The sequence below is a fragment of the Python bivittatus genome, unplaced genomic scaffold (genome assembly GCF_059951505.1).
Source record: "Python bivittatus isolate LINGU-HERP-01145 unplaced genomic scaffold, Pbiv_v1 ctg000610_np1212, whole genome shotgun sequence".
NCBI classification, from domain to species: Eukaryota; Metazoa; Chordata; class Lepidosauria; order Squamata; family Pythonidae; genus Python; species Python bivittatus.
The window spans coordinates 1,444,469-1,465,192 of record NW_028277088.1 but is presented as its reverse complement, the minus strand read 5'-3'; the positions used below and the strand labels follow the sequence as shown (position 1 = coordinate 1,465,192).

Here is a 20,724-nt window from a genome sequence, read left to right as displayed (position 1 = left end):
CTGGAAGCATCAGATTGCTTCAGATGTTTTGACAAGGCAAAACAGTAAAAAATGGAAGAGGATTGGGTGTTTGTTAAGCTCTGTGAATCTGCTTTTTAGGAGCAGGGTTCCAGGGGAAATATCAGAATTTCCTATTAAGAGGTAACTGACAATTGCAGAAGAGTTTTGACTGCCAGCTTTCTGGGGTTTACAATCCATACATAGCAGCTGTCGCTTTCTAGTGTATTTGTACCATCTTAAGGACTGGAAGCGTGGTGTTCCGGTTATGGATGCTTGGAATCTGACAAGAGCCTCCAAGTTAGCAAAGAATTTGTCGGGGTGAATTCTCTGGCAGCACTCACACATATTTTGGATTGCTTGGGTTACTAAACCAGGTATCAACTTCTTTGCCCCATTCAGTGCACTGGAAGCTCTGATCAACTTTGCCTACAATGGACATTTAGCCATAGACCAGCAGAATGTCCAGTCTTTATTGATGGGGGCCAGTTTCCTGCAGCTGCAGAACATCAAGGATGCCTGTTGCTCTTTTCTCAAAGAGAGGTGAGTACAGGTATAAAGGCTCTGGACATTTCCAAACCCCTGGACCAAAAATATTGAAGAAGTTGATATTATTGCTTACAAATATAAGTCCAGCTAGGTGGCATCTTGCTTCGGTTGATCTCAAAAAACAAAAAGAAACCCTAAGCGAGGTCCAATTCTGGTTGGAACTTGGAAGGGAGTCCGTCCAGAAATCCCGGGCAGTTGAGCATAAATCATTAAGCAGGAAAGGTTCCTTGAGACCATCAAGTCCAACCCCTTGGACTCAGGACGGGAATCCAAGTGAAAACATCTCTGAAAGATGGCTCTGCTTGAATACAACTCACTTTGCTACTCTAGCCACATGGAATATACTTTTGTCTCAAAAATAATTATGTGCATTGAATCAAAATGTTACTTATTTATTTTTACACATTTCTATCCAGCCGCAGTCGAAAGCCTCTCAGCGGCTTACGTGGAACATAAAATACCCACGCTGCTAACTTCCATAAAAACAGCACCAAACAAAAGAATTCAAATGATAAAGATAGAAGTTAAAAATGGCGCAATACAGTTTGGGGAAGGCTATCCAAAATAACTCCCTCGTTTATTGCTTCCAAAACATCAATAAGGGTGGAGCTAAGCCTGACCTTTACTGGGAAGGTGTTCCCCAGTGTTGGCATTGCCCCCCAAAAGCGCAGCTTTCTTGTTTCAGGCCCCCAAACTGCCTGAAAATGTAAGATCAGTAATAGTTTCTCCCTGTTTGATCTGATTGGTTGGGTTAGTAGTGTTTGGAGTCTTGCAGGTGTATGTGTCTAGGTGGCTTTTCTACAAATACCAGTTTCGGGGAAAAGTCAGTTATAATTTACATGGGCTATGAAAGTGTACAAATGTGGGTAAATAGAATTTTCTTAATTGAATTCGCCACTCTTTATCTTGCAGTGAAGCGTATAGTTAATTCATTTCCATTTCCTCTTTTCTCTCCATTTTAAAAGGAACAGTCCGGTTCGTTTTCATATCTCTTCTCTTTGGGTGGGAGGGCAGATTGGGTGTGTATCCATTTTTTTTTTCTGGGCCCTCACATCTCCGGAGTCAAGGGTCTCTGCCTTCTGCCAGAGGCTAAATTTGCAGAACCATAGAACGGAGGTCGCAAGACATCATCATTAGCACGCAAATCTTGCAGGTCTTTAGATGTCCTGTGCTATCCAGACTTTGTTCTGCCACTGATCAGGGGTATGCATAGATGAGATGGCTCCAGAGAACCCAAGAAAGTGAGCTGAGCCCCCGACAGCAGGAGGAGCAACTAGAATTTCTTGGACGCTATTTGGAGGCAAAATTTAAGTGCCGGCATCCCAACTGTATCTCCCTGAAAGTGTCTAATCATAATGCACTTTACCATTGGGACTGAAGGCAGATGACTTGGCATGGGGAGATAGTATAAAGCCGTTGTCCTTCATGGTTGCAGCTGTCTTCCTTTCCTCTGCAAACCCTGTTGCCTTCTTCTCAAGTTTGGAAAGACACAGGATCTCTGGAGTAAAGGTCAACCTTTGAAGATAAAATGATCAGTCAGTGCTTATCGTTTGGGGTTAAGTTTCGTAGGTGGATTGACGGTGGAATGTTGTCCAGGATGAAAGAAGAAATGTTTGTTCAGCAGGAGAAGGAGAATTGGAAGAATCAGAGGCCTTTCTGGAAGATTTTATCTCCTCTCACTCTCCTTTCCAGTATTGTCCTTTTCCTCCTGGTAGTAAACCCAAAGTGTGCACTGGGTAACTTTCACCCAGCCTTCCCAGCACCCAGCCTTTCCTTGAGCAAAACTGCTCGTGCATCTTCTTGGTACCCAGTGATAACCGTCCCATGCATGAGAAGGTCAGCCGGACAGAGAACGGTTGGCTCTCTTGACATTCTGGCTGGGGAAATTTCCCGCTCCCCGTGCAGGAGCACAGAGATAACCTTGACAAAGGCATGCCGGAGCCATTAAGGGAGGAAAAATGACAGTGGAGTCCTGGGAGAGGGGAAAGCATGAGAAAGAAACTCAAATAATGCGGCTGCCCCCCTTGGTTTGGCTTGGTATAAGAGGGGCAGGGGGAAACGATAACTCTGCTTTATTGAGATAAGCCTGAGCCAGTGGCTAATCGTACCTCCGTTCAAAAAAAAATCTGTTTTTTGCAACAGATTCTGAACGTTTCCCTCAAGGCTGTCTCCATGGCTCTTTAAAATAGCCCATCCTTTTTTCCTAAGTGTTCAGAACAGCTAGCAACCCTGTTAGCAGATAACCTGGTGACTAATCCGAAAACCATTAAAACAACGAACCTTTGTGGGAATGAATCATATGCCTTTACTGCAATAAGCGTTCCCCAAGTACAACCTCTTGACCCCTGAGGAGGAAGGGATGCGTGCCAGCCAGTCCTCCCTGGGCAGGAAAAGTTAAAGTGGGGAATCTGGGATTCCCAGGAGGGCCCATATTAGGTCCGGTCGTCTCAGCAGATGGCAGCACATGGCCGTTCTTCTCTGGGCTCGGAAGGTGAAGCGGGTCAGCCCAGATTAGCCTTTGGATAGGAGACCAGCAGGAAGCCTCACAGCAAAAGGATGCCTTTACCTCGTGCTCCGCTAATGTCTGTCTCCTTCACCCCTTAGGAATAAATCACAGCCAAATATGGGCTTCCCGGGTGGGGGGCTGTTTCCATTAATCTGCGTGTCGACACTTAATTTGGAATTTGCAGGACAGATACCAAAGAAGGAAAACACTAAGGGAGACACCAGGATGGTAATAAACCTTGAAAAAAGTTTATTAAGAAATCGCCCCTAAATACTTACAGCGTCAGGAGGATACAATCCCAAACGGCCGGGCGAGCCCGAACGGCGTTCTCTACTCATGAGGAAGCTGGGGGAAAGGGGTAAAATTTACAGCTCTTTTCCCCGCTCCCTCACCCTTTGGAATCCTCACCTCTGTTCTGGGATTAGTAGCAAGTGGGAATCAATGTTTGTATTTACATTCGCTGGAGGGGAAGAGAGAGTCATTGCAGTGGAGAATACACCTTGGGGCCGCTTCAGATAGCCAAGGAAGCCTTTAGGGAAACTGAGTAAGGTTTGGCCAACTGCAGATAGCAGCACAAACTGGCGGGAGGGTGTTCTCAGGGGAGGAGAAAACCAATCTGCTCTGCCAGGGAGAAAATCTTCCAGGAGGGAGAAGGAACATGGGTCAGACAGTCGGACACAGGGTGGGGCTGATCTGCTCTCTGTTATGCCAGCTGTCCAAGGCTGCCTCTGCTCTATCCTGGGGATTTGGAGTGGGGGGCATTGGTTGTCAGAGGGTTGGGCAGGCCAGATGTTTTCCAGTGGTCCCGCTAATCCCTGTCCTCCTTGAAGGCTTCACCCCAAGAACTGTCTGGGCGTGCGCCAGTTTGCCGAAACCATGATGTGCGCCGTCCTTTACGATGCTGCAAACAGCTTTATTCACCAGCACTTTGTGGAGGTTTCGATGTCGGAGGAATTCTTAGCTCTGCCCTTTGAAGATGTCCTGGAGCTGGTCTCAAGAGATGAACTCAACGTGAAGTTAGAGGAGCAGGTACGTCCCCTTCTTTCACTCCCTTTCTTTGGCGGACTGCCCCAGCCCCTGAAATACGCCTCATTTTTTATAACAACGGAGACAAGAAAGATAACTGAGTGAAGTGATCTGATACCTGTGAGAGATTGTGGGGAGGCTGGGAAAGGAATGGAAGGGAAACAAAAGGGGAATGTGTTGGCCGCTGATTTTGTAAACCTTAACTAAGTCCAGGTGGTGAGAAACCAGAGAAGGAAGGATTCAAAATGCTTTTGAGAGTTTCCACCTTAGTTAACTCACTATAAATGAAGCTGGGAGATTCCTTTTGCAGTTTCCAAGATTCTGTGTTTATCCCGGACTAAAAAAAGAGAATTTCCTGAAATCCGTGAAGTTCATTCTTCCTTGGTCTTGCCCAGCTGCACGGGCCTTGACAAGATCTTGCATTCAGCACAAGGACAACAACAAAACAAGATTCCAGATGTTGTGCAATAATTAATTTGGGAGAGGGAAAGAAAAAAAAAACTTTTCCAAAGCAGAAAGTTTTAAAACAATGGCAGAAAATAATCAGAGAGAGAATCTGGCTTCCTGGTATAGGAATGCTAAATCTTGGCACAGGGATAGATCAAGGCCCCATGAGTAAGAGAACAAGGCTCCGAGCGATGTGCTTCAAACATCTAAATGTATCTGATGCCTCTTAAGCTCAGGGCCTACCTAAAATAGAGCCACGTTAAGAGGTTTTTGGAATAGAGCTTCCAATCCCTCTTTTACTCGTAGGCTTGGTGTACGTACCCAAAAGAAAATAAAGAAAGGTGATCCAAGGGAAGGGGCTGCATTAACAGAGCTCCTTCTGCTGGCTGCCAGTCCAAACCCCAGGGCTGTGCTCCTCACAGTCTCTTTAAAAGCTTCCAGAGACCAATTCTGTGAATAATCTCTCTGAAACACACCAACAAGGTCTTGTAGCGGGAAATGCCTCCTTGGATCATGATACTTAGCTGTGTATTCTTCAGTGTCACTTTTCTTAATCTAATAATTCATGTTTCGTGTTTGGAGTAGTTGACCCGGAGAGAGAAAGCGTGGGCTGGTCTGATTTCCTCTCAAGTGTTCCCACGTTGTAAGGTGTCTAGTTTTCAGTTGGAGATGTCTCTTCTGAGAGGGTCCATTTGGATTAAATCTTTTCTCTAGTTTCCCAGGAATGGAATTACCCTTGCACACTACATTCTTCTTTGCCAGAGGTCTGTGTTTTAAGAAGCCCATCCTGAGCCTTTCCCACATTCTGGAACGCTCTGGTGCTTCAGCCACTGGATGCTGCTAGATTTAACTCTGGATCTGCCAGTCACACAGGGGTTCCTTCTCTTTCTTCAAATAGTTAATTCTCTTAGTAGGTCATAACCCTGCACTTCAGCAGCCATTGGCCAAAGGGAATTTGAAGCCTGTCTACACAGCTGCTGAAGTGAAATCCAGGTCTAATTTAGCAGGGTCAGCCCTTTGAGTAGACCAGGCCAGGAAACAGGATCTGCAGAAGGACTGGGACTCTACTGAAATGGGCTACAGTAAGAGAATCTTGCCAACCTGATGGTGCTTTACCTCCCCTCCCTCTTATACCCCAGGGAATCAGGGAGGCACCAGTCTGAGTCACTTCCGAATACAATCTTGCTTCCCAGGACATAAAGAACGTTTCAGCCCTTTTTGTTCATATAACGGTTCTTGCCTATTTCCCTCAAGGTCATCCCCTTGGCTGACATCAAATAAGGTTCCCAGTGTGATCTGTATAGAGTGGTGTTGCTCAACCTTGGCCATTTTAAGATGTGTGGACTTCATGATGGCTGGGGAATTCTGGGAGTTGAAGTCCACACATCTTAAAATGGCCAAGGTTGAGAGAGACTGGTGTAGAGCATAACCTGTCTTGAGCTTCCTGCTCTCTTCCATCAGGTCTTTGAAGCTGCCTTGGCCTGGATCAGGTATGACCGAGAACATCGGGAGTCCTGCTTACCGGAGCTCCTCTCCAAAATCCGCCTGCCACTTTGTCGGCCTCAGTTCCTCACCGACCGCGTGCAACAGGATGACCTTGTCCGCAGCTGTCACAAGTGCAGGTGAGTGTGGAGAAGGGGGCAGGTCGTCTTGTTCATCTGCAATACTGGAAAAAAAGGCGAGGAACGCATGAAACCGTGGACACCCGCAGCACGAAATCCTCAGAATCCACCCCACAGGGAAAGCAGGAGTTTTCCTCGAGGTGTGTAAAGGAATGCCGAGCTGACCTTGGGGAAGGTATGAGAGAGCCCTTGAGGGAGAAGGAAGGAGTGAACCATCAGGGGAACCAGATGATCCTGCTACTTTAGGCTGTAGAAGGAAGGTCTTGGCCACAATTCTCTGTCAATGCCTTGTACTTTTTCAGTTTCTTAAATTCACGGCAGGGAACAAGGCCCCTTTCCTCCCATCGTCTCAGAAGCCCTGTTTAGCCCCTCTGCCCCAATTCTGGACTCCTTCAGATCTCAGAGGTGGCTTTTACATTTCATGGTTGCCCACCCCCCAGGGAAAGCCTCTTTGCACAGCTCCCGGAGTCACCTGCAAGGAGCTTTCACGGGGTCTCAGCCAAACTTCCAGCCATCAGATGTGTGAAATAGCTTCCGTGGAGCAATAAGGTTTTCATGGTGAAAACCACCGGCTGTCATGTTTTGAGCCTGGCCATATAGAAATAAATAAAATGCAGCCCAGAGAACGAGAGGCAGTCAGAGATCATGCCACTGTGGCTACAGCTTGCTTAGAATAACCCATTACTTTTGCAGCCCAGCCAAAAGGGAAGGACAGGGTGGGTCTGATTTGCACACATATTGGCCAGTGGGTGTTCTTTCCCTGTTACGCCACCCCCGCTGCCCAGAGCTTTCTTAAGGAAAGATGAAAAGCTCTGGATGAGTTTCTGATTGGCACCCTCCTTTCTAAAATGTGCGGGTCATCGCTGAATTTTGCACTTGTTAGAAGGCAGACTTGCAAGCATGAAGGCATTCTTGGTGATAAAGTCCTCTATGCTCTTAAGAGCCTTCCACAAGGGGGGGGCGGATCCAGCTATGCTGTGCCCCCTCCCCACCATCATCCTCCACTAGTACAGCCAAAGGAGGATGTCCAGCATAAATGGAGACCACCAGTTTGGGAAAAGGACCTTCTGTTAGTAATGGACCTTCTTGTCCATGTGAAATTTGCCATTAGTGGGGGCCGTCTGCAAATGAGTACAGTTGTGTATAAAGGAACTCTGATTCTAAAACCAAACGTGATGGGAACTTGAATGAATTTCCTTACATTTCACGACCTACTGTCCTTCTGTTTGCTTTGAGAGTTCTGGAGTTCATCCAGGGTTCACTACAGGAAGTGTGTGCCTCAGCTTTCCTTGACCTTCAGTGAAGATTTCTCTAGGGCAGTGTTTCTCAACCTTGGGAACTTTAAGATGTGTGGACTTCAACTCCCAGAATTCCCCAGCCAGCATGCTTTAACATATGTGGACTTCAACTCCCAAAATTCCCCAGCCAGTGGCTGGCTGGGGAATTCTGGGAGTTGAAGTCCACAGATCTGAAAGTTTTTAAGGTTGAGAAACACTGGTCTAGTGATACACTGGAATTTTCACAATTATTTACACAAGCTAAACAATTCAGTGGCTTTAATTTAAAAGCTAAAGCATTCAGCATGCTGAGATATTTGTTCCTGGGCTATGCCATTATGGTGATGTTGTTGTTATTCGCTACTGCTCTTCCTTCCAGGCGAGCCCAGGGCACTTTAGAAAAGAACATGGGAATTATCTTACATGAAATCCATCAACAATAAAACCAGCAATCCATAAGAGCAAAGAAATGCAAAACTGAATGCAAGGTTTATGCTTAAAAAAATCATTTAAAGGCAGGTGGTTGGAAGTTATAAACACTCTTCATATACGGTGAGATGCTAGTATTTCTGAATTTGCATATCTGTATTTTAAGTCATGAGGCACCCTGCTTATGCTCTCCCATATTCACTGATGCTTTAATTCGATTCCTGCACAGAGTAGGGCTGGTCTTGATGGTCTCAAGAGCTCCTGCTAACTCTAAGGTTTTATGAACGGAACTGAAGGCAGTACATGTGGTGCATTTCCTCTTTGTGTGTTGGGGGGGTCCTTTAACCTGATGAGAGTTGGGTGTCCCCGTTCTGGCTCCGCTTTGTGGAGAGGCTGTTGCTATCAGAGTCAGTTCCCAGGTTTTGGAGCCCATTATGTCAAGGGCCAGTCAAGGGCCAGCCACAGGCTTCCCTGTTATCAGCAAAGAGACCTGCCTCCTTGTGGATCACAGGAAGGCATGAGAAAGGAAGTCAGGGAGTCTTTGCCCCAGAGGACCTTGGCCTAGTTTGGTCCAAAACGGGAACTCGTTCAGTTCCTAGAATTCTGCCCACTGCCTCCCGTCCATCTCAGCGGATCTTGCTAAAGCGGCTGTGCGAGAGTCAGGCTGGGAAAAGTATCCCCTTTGCCTTTGGCACCGACCCTCGCTATGCAGCCATGACCAAAGCTACAGACCAGCAAGATGCCTTTGAGAAACTTTGCCAGGAGGGGGCGGTTTCTGTTCCGGGCTCACGGACTGTCCTCTTCATGGCTCAGCCTTTGCTTTCCAGGGACCTCGTGGACGAAGCGAAAGATTACCACCTCATGCCGGAGCGCCAGCCGCACCTCCTGGCTTTCAAGATGCGCCCCCGTTGCTGCACCTCCATCGCTGGCTTGATCTATGCTGTGGGAGGACTCAATTCGGCAGGTACCTTTCAAGTCCGTTGCCTGTTGTGCTCAGTATGCCATAAAAACGTGGGACGCCATCTCTTTGGCAGCCCCCGACCTTAACGGGGCTGGAGGCTCGCTGACCACAGCATCTTCCCAAGGACCCTCAGGAATTCGAGCCCAGCAGGAAAGCTGGGAATTTTCGGCACACAGAAGCTTCCCGTGGGGAAAGGGAGCTAGGGTTGTTGGGCCAGTAACCCACGCAACTTGATCTCTGGCATTACTTAGCTCAGATTGTTGTTGTTGTTATTATTTTTTTTATTATTATTATTATACCAATTTATATAGCCGCCCATCTCACCACAGGCAACTCTGGACGTGTACAACAAAGCTAAAAAACAATCAATACATTAAAAAAAATAAAAATAGAATGGAGAATAAAAGGATGTTAACAATAAGGGAGCCCGCTCACTAATTCCCCTGTCCCTTGGGGCCCCCAGGCCTGCTGGCATAACCAGGCCTTAAGGGACCTCTAAAAGCTCAACAATGGCGTGGCCGACCTCACCTGAGAGGGGAGAAGATTCCACAGCGCGGGCACCACAGCAGAAAAGGCCTACCATCTAGGGCAAATTTAAGATGCGTGGACTTCAACTCCCAGAATTCCCCAGCCAGCATATGCTGGCTGGGGAATTCTGGGAGTTGAAGTCCACACGTCTCAAAGTTGCCACCCCTGGCCTAGGGCCCACCAGATGTAGTTCCCGAGGCAACAGAATCGATAACATGCCCTCTCTGGCAGATCTGGTAGGACGGGCAGATGCCATCAGGGAGAGGTGGTCCCTCAGATAGTCCAGCCCCCGCTGGCCCCATCGTACAAGACAATCCATCCCAAATCATGCCAGCTGTGAAACAAGCCACTCTGGGCTCAAAAAAAAAAGGCTGTTCTGATCCCGTGGGACCATTTCAAGTTTTCCAGCGGTGCACACTCCTTCCGCAGCTGTGTAAAGCAGCGCTGCTCCCCTTATCGAGAAGGCAGCTATGTGCTTGCCCTGTGAGAATGGGAGGAGAGGGTTACCTTTCCAGACAACAGGTAGAATAAAAATTCAAAGAGGGGAGAATTCAGTTCTCCCCTATTTTTTCCCATTCCAGTTGAGTACTCCAAGAGCTCACAGGCTGGAAACAGCTACTGTTGGGCCCGGCCCAATGAATTTTAGCACCCAAAACGTTCACAGCAATCCAGGGAAAAATGGAAAGTCGATTCTGGCTGTTCCTGCTGCTCTTGGCTCCACGGCAAGCCTTGTAAATCCTAGCAAATGCACCGTCAGTGTGCTGTACTTTTTTTTTTTTAAGATTGTAATTGGTGCATGAACTGACAGCCACAGGAGAAGTTATGAAAGAGAGCATAACCTTACTGCATCAGGCCATTAAAAATACGGAAGACTGTGGAAAATATTTCAGAGGACAATAGCAACAGTGCTGGAATTCAGAGCAGTTGTAATAAGGTGCTGTGGTGTAAACCTGTGGTTCAGGAATAAATACCATAAATTCCACAGTGATAAAAATGTCCCAGCGTTCTGATTGCTGGAGGAGAACGAAAACCTATTATTGAGATACTGTTATTCACTTAGGACAAAAGGGAATTACTGCAGCTCGGGAATGCGTTCTTATTTTACAGCAGTGTTTCTCAACCTCGGCAGCTTTCGGACGGGTGGACTCCAACTCCCAGAATTCCCCAGCCAGCCATGCTGGCTGGGGAATTCTGGGAGTTGGAGTCCACCCGTCCGAAAGCTGCCGAGGTTGAGAAACACTGCTTTAGAGAAATAAGCATGGCCTTACCGTAAAAAAAATGGCCGGCTACGCTTATCACTTTTTAAAACGCAAGCAGCAAATTTCTACGCAGGCGACTCGCTGAATGTGGTGGAAGTCTTCGACCCCATTGCCAACCACTGGGAGAAGTGCCAGCCAATGACGACAGCCCGCAGCCGGGTGGGCGTTGCCGTGCTGAACGGGCTCTTGTACGCCATTGGGGGATACGACGGGCAATGGCGACTGAGCACCGTGGAAGTGTACAACCCCGAGACCGACTCTTGGTCCAAAGTGGGAAGCATGAACAGCAAACGAAGGTGCGTGAGTGGGCGAGATTCCCGTCAGTCAAGCGGTGCCCCTAGGATCCCGAAAACAGCCGTTTCAGATTTCCTTCGCCACGCAGCATACAGGAGAAAGTCGCTGCATTCCCACTTTTTCCACCCTGATTTCTCCCAGACCTCTTGGGCTTCATCTCCCATAAACCCCAGCCATTTCCCATAGGCCCATCGCTCATTGGGTCTGCTGCTTGTGCGAGAGGGAGTTCCCTACCCTTGGCGTGGGGGGCACCAGGTCGGGGAGGTTGGGCTACCTCCTCTGCAGAGGCAAACCACACATGATGGATCGGCTCCCATCCAAATAGGAATCTCTCATTAGAAAGAAGCTTTTGTACTTTGCTGATTTATCTTAGGGGAGTTGAGAGGGGAGGAGGTTTTCACTCTCATTTCCCCCTTCTCAAATGTGAGCTGTGAAGCCTTGCTTCGTGGGGGTCTTTTGCGGAAGAACAAAATGACACCCACCTTGAGAAACGGGAAACTCACCGGAGCAGGCGACGTTGGGACCCACAGAATCAGCCAAGTTTGACTTGTGAATTATTTCACGGGGGACGGATTATTTCCACCTGCTCTCAGATGACCGGCGTTCACAGCCATTAAGATGAAGTCCGCTGCACATGTGACGTTGGTGATGCCAGCAAATGTTCTTATCCAGGCACTCTCTCTGCTGCTCTATCCCCCCGGGTCGGACTTCCTTGGTTTTAAACTGGGCTCTCTAACTGCTTGGTCGTGTGACCTAATCAGTTTCTTCCCGTATGCATTTCTGAATTGTTCACTTTTTCAGTCAGGTTGAAGATAGGGTTTTTTTATGTCTGATTTCAAGAAGAAGCAAAACACAGCCAAATATGTCTGCACAGATTATCCCATGTCTTCGTATCTTGTGTTAGGAAGGTCTGGGAATCGTTTATATTGATTTAATTATTTCAGTGAGTTACAGTGATTTTTTAAAAATTATTTAGGTGGGCCTTTGCAGTGGAGCTGTTGGCCGGTTCTTGTTTCCAGTTACTAAGTTTATAATAACATTTATGTTCTTTTAACTGGCATATTAGTGGACCTGTAGAAAAAAGAAGGTTTTCTGTTAAATGGGTGCCATACTGCGTTCACAAGCAGTTCAGGAAAGAGGGCAGAGGACCAAATCCAGACGTTTTAAAAAAATGTATTGAGGCTACGTTGAAATTAGTAGACCTTAAGGTAGTCAGTAAGTGCCATTAGCAGCAGAAGAGTTTATCAGCAAACTATTTCTCACTGGTGGTTTTTCAGTGGAAGCTGAATATCCCGCATGTTAAAAATACTTAGCTGAGCACTGAGCAGAGGGTTGGACGAGGTGGCCCTTCCAGCACACAATCTATAATTCTATTCTTTTGCCTCCACCCCAGCACTGGAACATACAGTAGTTATGGAGGATGTTGAAGAGAGATGGGTGGTTTTTCTGTTGAAACTGCGAGCAGAACAGGGACCAACGAAAGGCAATTCAGGCTGAATACAAGGATTTTTTTGAGTGATTGGGTAATGGAGCGGTCTCCCTAGAACAGGGGCGTACCAGAGGTTTTCAGGTGGGGCCGGATGGCAACTGGTTAGGGATACTTTAGTGCAGCGTTCTCAGCCTCAACAATATTAAAATGTGTGGACTTTGACTCCCAGAATTCCCCCAGCCAGCATGTTGGCTGGGGGAATTCTGGGAGTTGAAGTCCATGCATCGTAATGTTGCTGAGGTTGAGAAACACGGCTTTAGTGACTCGTTGCACTGGGCAGCGGGTTGGACTAGATGACCAGTTAGAGTTCTACCAACTCATTGATTCTATAAATCTAGGATAGATTTAACCTGCTGGTTTCAATGGGTCTTTGTGTTTGAAACGTGATGAAATCTGAATGCAAGCCATGAGAAATGTATGGGGCCATAACAGTTTGATCGAGAGATAAAATCATCCTTTAAAAGTGTGCTACTAAAGTTGGTCAGTCTTAAACCTCAGGTTTCTGGCCTGTTTCAGTGCGATGGGAACTGTAGTCCTAGACGGACAGATCTACGTTTGCGGAGGGTACGATGGCACCTCCTCTCTGAACTCGGTGGAGGCATATTCGCCCGAGACAGACAAGTGAGTATTCCTGAATGGCCATTGTGAGATGTGGGCGGGTTCCACTTCCACGGCCTGCCACTCACTTCTCCTTTGCTGACCCCTTGTGAAGGTGGATGGTGGTGACTCCCATGAGCTCCAACCGCAGCGCAGCTGGTGTCACAGTCTTTGAAGGCCGAATCTTTGTCTCCGGCGGACACGACGGATTGCAAATCTTCAATAGCGTAAGTCTGGTTTCTGGCCCTCCACTAATCCCAGTTCCATTCCTGCCTGAAAGATGAGCATTTCCCAAGTGAAGAGCTGGAGGAAAACTCTGGAACTGTCATTCCAATGTCTGGAACTTGTGCAAAGGTTCTCCCTAAATAGTTAAAGCAAACATGTCAGAGAAGGTTTATCAAGCAGTGTGGCTTATTATTGTGTTATTTAATGTATCTCCTCAAACTTGAATCCGAGGCCTTGTCAGGTCTTGAAATGGCTCATAGCCTCTCCCGTTAGCAGTTCTGTAATCTCTGGAAGTCAGTCCCCCCTCCCTGACTTGTCATTTCCAGTTGTCCTCTGCTGATCTGTGGTTTTGGCCCTCCTTCCAGGTGGAGTACTACAATCACCACACAGCCTCTTGGCACGGTGCGGCCAGCATGTCGAACAAACGTTGCCGGCATGGAGCCGCTTCCCTGGGCAGCAAGATGTTTGTCTGCGGCGGCTACGACGGCTCCGGCTTCCTCAGCATCGCCGAGGTGTACAATTCTGCAGCAGATCAGTGGTACCTCCTCGTTCCCATGAACACCCGGCGCAGCCGTGTCTCCCTCGTGGCAAACTGTGGCCGGTTGTATGCTGTGGGCGGCTACGACGGACAGTCCAACCTGAGCTCTGTAGAAATGTATGACCCAGAAACCAACCGCTGGACGTTCATGGCTCCGATGGTGTGCCACGAGGGAGGGGTGGGGGTGGGCTGTGTCCCCCTCCTGACTATTTGAGTGTCCGGGCCGGGGTACAATGTGCATTGCATGCAAGCCATAGAAGAGACAAGCTGTGGAAGGACGCCAGTTCTACCAAGAGGTACATCATTTTGAGGTGCTTGGGGTGTGCCCATTTAGGAGAACACACCAACAGCTCCATGGGCTAAGATCGAGTGGCTCTTGAGGTCCCATGGAGTTGTGAGAATCCAAAGATTTGGGTGGTATGAAGGAAAGCTGCGCACCCGTCTCTGCCAAACTTTGTGTTGCTGAAGCTGCCTCAGGCTCTGTGATTATGCGGGGAAGTGGGGCGGTGGTGGATGGGTCAGTACAGACGGACTTCGGCGGGAGGAGCAGGAGGAGGAGGAGAAGAAGAAGATTATTATGATTTCTCCTGTTGTCCCCTTTCAAAGCTCTGAAAGTGAAAACACTACAGGGAAAATGCCTTTTGTTCACGTGTGGCTGGTACCCTACCACCATGACCACCATCGCACAATATTTTGGGATAAATGTATTGGTTTCTAGCATGTTCAGAATCTCAGCTGTTCCAACTGAGAAAACAAGGGTGTTGGAGGACCCCTTGAGAAAGTTGGCGTGGTTGAACAAGCAGCCTTCTCTAACACAGTCCCCACCAGATGGGCTGGTCTACACCTCCCATAAGTACCTAACAATATGGCCTGCATAGGAACCATTAGGGTTATAATGGGCTTCCCCAAGTTGAGGAAATCAACTTTGTTTGATCTGTAGCTTGCCCATCTACAGCCAAATCAGAGAGCTCCTTTTGTCTTCTACTGTGTGACTTCAGACCAAAAGGACAGGTTCAGGGTAGAAGTGGGTTTCCTATCCTTCATCTTCTGAGATGGCTGTCATCTCAGGCTTTGAACAACCAGAGATGAGGCTTGCATCCAGAAAAGCAAGCATTTTGCAGTATTTACTTCCTTGACTGTCTTGCAAAGCCAGAGGTTGTGTGATAGGGCTACACAGTGCTTTGGATTCAATTCCAATGAAGTGCTTCAGAGCCTTAAGGTAGCACTGCAGCTCTTTAAAGCAGCTACATCATTTCCTGAGACTGCATCCCTCAGCAATCCAATGCATCTTTTGGGATCAGTTCAAAATGCTACTCGGCCCTGCTGTGAGTCATTCAGACCCAACAGTCGAAACAAGGTGCGTGGACTAAAGGGTCCGCCCTGAATTTGGGGGGGGGAGGATCAGAAATCAACCTGGATGACGTTGGATCAGCCATTAATTGGCTCGGTATCTCTAACACATCTGCACAATTTCTGGGCAACACGATTGGCTGGTGCAGAAATTTAATTCCCGGTTCCTATAGTTCTGATTTATGGTGAGTCTCTGAAAGATGTCTCTTTGCTTAAGTAGGAAGTTTGGGAGGAGCAGAGCAGTTTTTGCAAGGGGACTGCAGCTGTCCCTGAACACGGGCCTTGGGCGAAGCCATTTCTGATTAAGTCATAGCAGGAAGAAAACTGAAGCTTTAAGATTTTTTCTTCTTTGGGTTGGTTTTTTTCTCTTCTTGTTTTTTTTGCTGCTAACATCCGGGTAGGGTTTTAGCTGAACAATTGTAACAGCTGTCATCGAATGAAGCCAGCCCCCCTCCCCTTCCCCCAGGGGGCTCAAACCATCACTTTCGTAAAATAAACAGGGCACAGATTTGGGGAAAAAGTGCAAAAACATTCACAAACACAGCCCTTCCCATGCTGTTTGACATGTTGTGCAAGAAAGAATGAAAAAGCCATCCAGTTTGTTGTTTGTTTAAGTTTTTCAGGCCAACCTTCTTTGCTGGATCTTTGCAATGGAAAAGGAAAAAAAACCAGGAGCCACAGGCTGCTCAGCTTTTTGCTGGGACCGCCAGCGCCTTTTTTGTTCCTCTGGGGCCCCTGCTCGTTCTCCTTCGGGTCCAATACATACCCGTCAGATGGCCAAATGCACCGAAATGCAATGAAGGGCTGGGGGCAGTGGGTGCCGATCATTACTCGCTTCTCCTTCACATTTCAGTCTGAGTATCTTGTCCCGTTGGTTTCATACAAGTGTCCAAAGGCTCGGAGAATTCTTGGCCCTAGCCCGCCCTTGCCCCCACTCCCAAATTGAAAGAGTTGTGTCCTGCCTTCAGGGGAGTTGAGTTGTGTGTTTGCATTTCCTCCTTTCTCACCAGATCTCCTCCAGGAGATCATTTTCTTGCCAGCAGAGACCCACCCGTCTCGCTTGACTAGTTGTTTTTTTACCCCAACGACTTGGAAATCCTCAGTCTAAATGACTGGATTCCCAGACTGGCAGTTAAATTCCAGCAAATGGAGAGCTAAGAAACAGCAGCGTAGCTGTGGGGCAGCTTTGCCCTATCGAGTGCGATGGGGCTTTACTCTAGGCTTCCTCCGGTCATCGCACTTGGCTGTTTGGCCAATCTAGCTTCGCCAGGGGAATTGGGAATCAAGCGAACGGGGAGGAAAATATGCAGGTTGTGGTGCCCAAGTAGGGTCGCTGTGAAGGCTAGCCAGCGTTGCCGTCGGAAAGGGAACCCTAGAGGAACTTGACAAGCAGATGGGCTTGGCGTTTCGAGCCTGTGTTCTGTGTGTCCTGCATACGTGAATGCCAGTGTAAATGCTCATAGTACCAAATAATGCAAATAAAACTAAGCTCCAAACACATTTAAATGATGGCCAGGCTCCAGAATGCAGAGGATTTCCTGACCACACCAGCGAGTCTCTCCATGTGAATGTAAAAGCCGTCAATGTGTGTTAATGTGAAATCATGTATGTAAAGCATCATACGTTCCTTTGGGGGCTGACAAAGCCTCTAGGCAGAGGAAAGGGGAGGTGACAATATCTCTGTTCTCCCTGTTGCAAATATATTTAACTTGAACAAAAATGGCCTCTCAGCTGCTTGGTGTTGTTTTGTTTTTTCCCCTCAGCTTATCTACTTTCTTTACTGGCTTGTTCTCAACGGCTGCTAATCAGTGACTGAAAACGAACGTACCACGTCCCTTCAGAATGACAGGGCTTACACACCCATCCAGGGAAGTGTACTGGGATGTGGGAATGACCCTGGGAGGCAGGAGGAAGAGCCGCAGACTAGGCAGCGGTCAGGTAAGAGGCAGCTGAATCCGCAGAAGGACTGGGGGCCTGGTAGACATCTCAGGAGGGGCCCTCCCTAGTTTCTTGGATTGTAAAGGAGATGGGGGGAGAATTGTCCTTTCAGACCTGCAGCTTTCTGTGAATGTAACCTTACAATAAAAATAGAGCTAGTACTCTTGGGTGTGCTGCTTGTCTGGGCTACCTGTAAGGCCAACATCAGTCTTGCAAGTCTGAAAGGGCAATTTTAAGCCCCCCCCCCCCCGGTCTCCTCTACAGTCCTAGAAACTAGGGAGGGCCTCTCCTGAGACATTTGCAAGGCTCCCAGTCCTTTTGCAGACTCAGCTGCCTCTTACCTGACTGCTGCCTAGCCTGCAGCTCTTCCTCCTGCCTCCCAAGGTCATTCCCACATCCCATTACAGGAAGTAAGTTTTCAAATCTGTTGTGCTCACGTAAGACCAGGAAGATCCAGCATAGCTCAGCCCTTTTGCAAAGCAGCTTTTATCCTGCCCTAAGTGTCAAGGGAAATGGCCCTGGTTCTCCCCTGATAGTGCAGATCTTAGAGCCATCACTCCTTCACAAAGGAGCTTCAGTTCCCACGCCAGGTATATTTACACAGACACTGCAAATAAGATTTTGGATAGCAACTTTTTGCAAGGGTCATAACCAAACTTCTGTGTTGGGGGGGGTTATGTTGGGGGGGTTGTATACAGCCACATGGATAAGCCCAGTGATTCCCCAAAGATGCTTTGGAAGCTCCTGTTTGCCACTCTTAAAGCCAGCCACGTTTGCCCAGGATCGCATGGTAGTCCTCTGCCACTGGCCAGCAATCCCAGGGGAAGATGCAGCTGCTTTCAAGAGCTGCAGGCGGGCTACATTTGCAAAAGTTACATCTTTGGGGAATCGAAGCCAATGCTGTGCACAGCCTGTATGCGTGTGTGTGTGTGTATACACACACACAAATATGCATATATGTATATACATATATAGAAGATCCGTGTCTATAATATGAGCATATCTGAATTTTACACCATCGAGTGTTGGTTTCTTCCTAGCAATACTACTCACCCAGAGTGTAATGTTTTATGGTCAGCCAAGGCCTAGCCAAGGTGGAGTCCAGTTTATGGGTGCTTGATTCTGTCACAAAGCTGCCTTCAGCCTGGGGCACCCAGATCCATGCGAGACCCCCATCCCCAGAATTCCCAGTCCGCATTTGGGGCTTTCAAATGAAAAGACCTGGTTGAATTAAAAGAAGGAAATGGTGCCAGCCTCCCATCTCGAATGCAGCTTTTGGTTGGAAAACCCATTCTTGAGGATCAACGGCGAGGGGCAGTTTTGCCCGACGTTTGCACCAGCAGTTCTAGGAAGGTAACTGGAATAAAATGTGATGATGGGGCATGGAGAGATCCCTGCTCCAGAGCCTTGTGCCCAGAGTGTGGGTGCCAGGGAGCTAATCAAAAGCAGGGCAGAGAACGGAGTTGAGTTGATGGTTTCAGTCCCGTAGACTTTGGCTGACTTATACCAGGGCAGCAGTAGAAGACTTAGTCCCAGCCTAATTATTTTACACTCCAGTTCATACAGCCAGAGATCAGGGATCTTGGGAAGATACTGAGTGGCCCATTTCCGGACTGCTTTAAACTGAGGAGTAGTGCAAATACTTCCAGCAGAAGAGCGTTCATGCTGGCTGGGGAATTCTGGGAGTTGAAGTCCATTCATCTTCAAGTTGCCAAGGCTGAGAAACACCACCACAGGGATTCCAGGAAGGCCACTTTATTGGAAGATATTGTAACAGAGTTTTGTAAGTCTCTCTATCCCATCTTATGCTAAATAAAAGTAAGCAAAGGCAGGGTTATTTTGAGTTTCTCACACTGCCCCCAATCTCTGGACTCTAACTGCTTCTTCAAGTCCATCCTTAAAAGCTTGTTCCTTCTTGCTCCAAGCTTGGCTCCAAATTCCTTGAGGCTCACCCCTGCGAACGGCAGCGTCCGCAACATCTCGGCGCTTGCACCAGAACCACAAAAGCCGCCCTGCCCTGTTTTGTTGCAAGCTGGGCACATGTGTGACATTGCGATGCAGAGAGGAGAGGCTTCTGTCGCCGTGCAGTGGCACTGCTGGCATCGGCCTGTCCCCCACCCACCCTGACTCCAGCATTTGTGAAAGATAAGCCTCTGTTTTTAGGAGAATCCTCTGAATTTAAAGGCAGGATTTTAAAAGGACGTAGCCCTTCCAAGGCCACTCCGAATGACTTCGGGGATGCGTCGATGTTGTTAGGGTTTTTTGGCAATTGCATGGAAGTGGCTTGCCACTGCCAGCTGCCGAGAGGTCTTTCCAACTTGCAGTCTGGTCAGCAGCCCTGGGACTTCTGGTGGTCTCCCATCCAGGTACTGGGGCTGGACCTTGTTTAGTTTGTTAAGGTCAGCCAAGGTGTGATGGGGGCTGCCACCTACCTGAGACACAGTTCTCTTCATTCTAACCCACCTGGAGGGGTGAATGTAGTAAGAAGGGCAGGCTTCAAAAATGGGATCTGGTGTCTATTGCAGGTGGCGTGAAGGCTAATGTAGAAACTCCAGTTTTGAAGTTCTTGAAAGATCTAATTTTTTTTAAAAGTGCTAGTGACTCCTCCCCTCGATCGGAACGTGATAAAGCCACAAATTTTTGTAAAAGAATTATTTTGGAAATCCGAACAATCTTAACAAAATGTCCCAAGTCTGGAGGTTCATGTTTTTGAGAGTCTGATAGAAGTCTTTGAAGGTTTTGTTCTTGATTTTTGGGTCTCAGCGTCTGTCCTTTTGCAATTGATGCAAACCAGTTCCAGCCTAGCCTGAATTCCCCCCAAATTTGCAGGATCTTGGGCCTAAAGCAAGAATTGGCACTATATCTTTTTTCTTGGAGAAGCTTCTCTGTAACCTAAATCCTTTGTTTTAAATTAGTGGCCTCTTCTGGGACTTTCCAGTGTTGGAAAGAACCAGCCTCAAAGTCTGGCTTGTTCTCTAGCCCAGAAGGGAGGGGAGAGAATCAGAAATAGTTTACAATCTCATGGATATCCTTCTGCGAGCATACGATTGCACCATCATCAGATTAACCCGGTTAATGTCAGGTCTGATTAGCTTCATTTAAACCTATCTTTAAAACCAAATAGGTAACACTAAGCTGAACTCCCATGCCTGTTGATGCAAATAAAGCACCATGGAAAAGTGCGTATTCGTTTTGGAAAGTAACCCGTGCGCAGCATTATTATGATGGGCAAAGCATTCCAGAGCCCCGAGGAATGGTCTTCCGCTGCACAGATCTGCTCTGCCCACCCAGGGGGATCGTGTGAGTTCTGCTTTTCCTGTTTCTTGCCTACTTGGACGCACATGATAAATATTGACTCTCCCCAAGCAAACAAGGTCATTTCCTTTTCAGCTCAGACAAATAAACCCCTGTGCTGAAAAGCATTGCTCGTTGGGAAGTTCAGAGACAAAGCGCTTGGAATGCACGCCTGTATTAGAAATAAGCCCTTGGCAGCAAGGGGAGAAATGCAAACTCAGAGCATGTGCCAAAGTGAAAGAGAAAGTGGCAGGGCTGGGAAGAAAACTGCCCTTTTAAGGGAAAGCGAATGTGCTGCTTACTGACGGAGAGATGCAGTCGTGCCGTGCAATTCGATGCCATTGTGTTGAGTTTTGCCGCTTGTATTCCTAAGGAAGCGTGCACAGGGGCCAACCTGG

The 20,724-nt window shown here is 47.8% G+C and overlaps 1 protein-coding gene across 2 annotated transcripts in view; it reads left to right on the top strand.

Annotated features, from left to right (window-relative positions):
* KLHL18 (kelch like family member 18) overlaps window positions 1–16,814 on the top strand; it is a 28,887-nt gene extending 12,073 nt beyond the window's left edge. The window contains exons 3-10 of one of the 2 annotated variants that reach the window (XM_088150250.1): window positions 400–540; window positions 3,883–4,081; window positions 5,987–6,147; window positions 8,681–8,817; window positions 10,660–10,897; window positions 12,901–13,005; window positions 13,097–13,208; window positions 13,572–16,814. In XM_088150250.1, coding sequence (XP_088006376.1) covers window positions 400–540; window positions 3,883–4,081; window positions 5,987–6,147; window positions 8,681–8,817; window positions 10,660–10,897; window positions 12,901–13,005; window positions 13,097–13,208; window positions 13,572–13,958 — 1,480 coding nt within the window. In that variant the 3' untranslated portion in view covers window positions 13,959–16,814. The remainder of the gene's footprint in view (window positions 1–399; window positions 541–3,882; window positions 4,082–5,986; window positions 6,148–8,680; window positions 8,818–10,659; window positions 10,898–12,900; window positions 13,006–13,096; window positions 13,209–13,571) is intronic. The other variant, XM_088150251.1, reaches the window with a different exon arrangement.
* The last annotated feature ends 3,910 nt before the right edge of the window (window positions 16,815–20,724 follow it).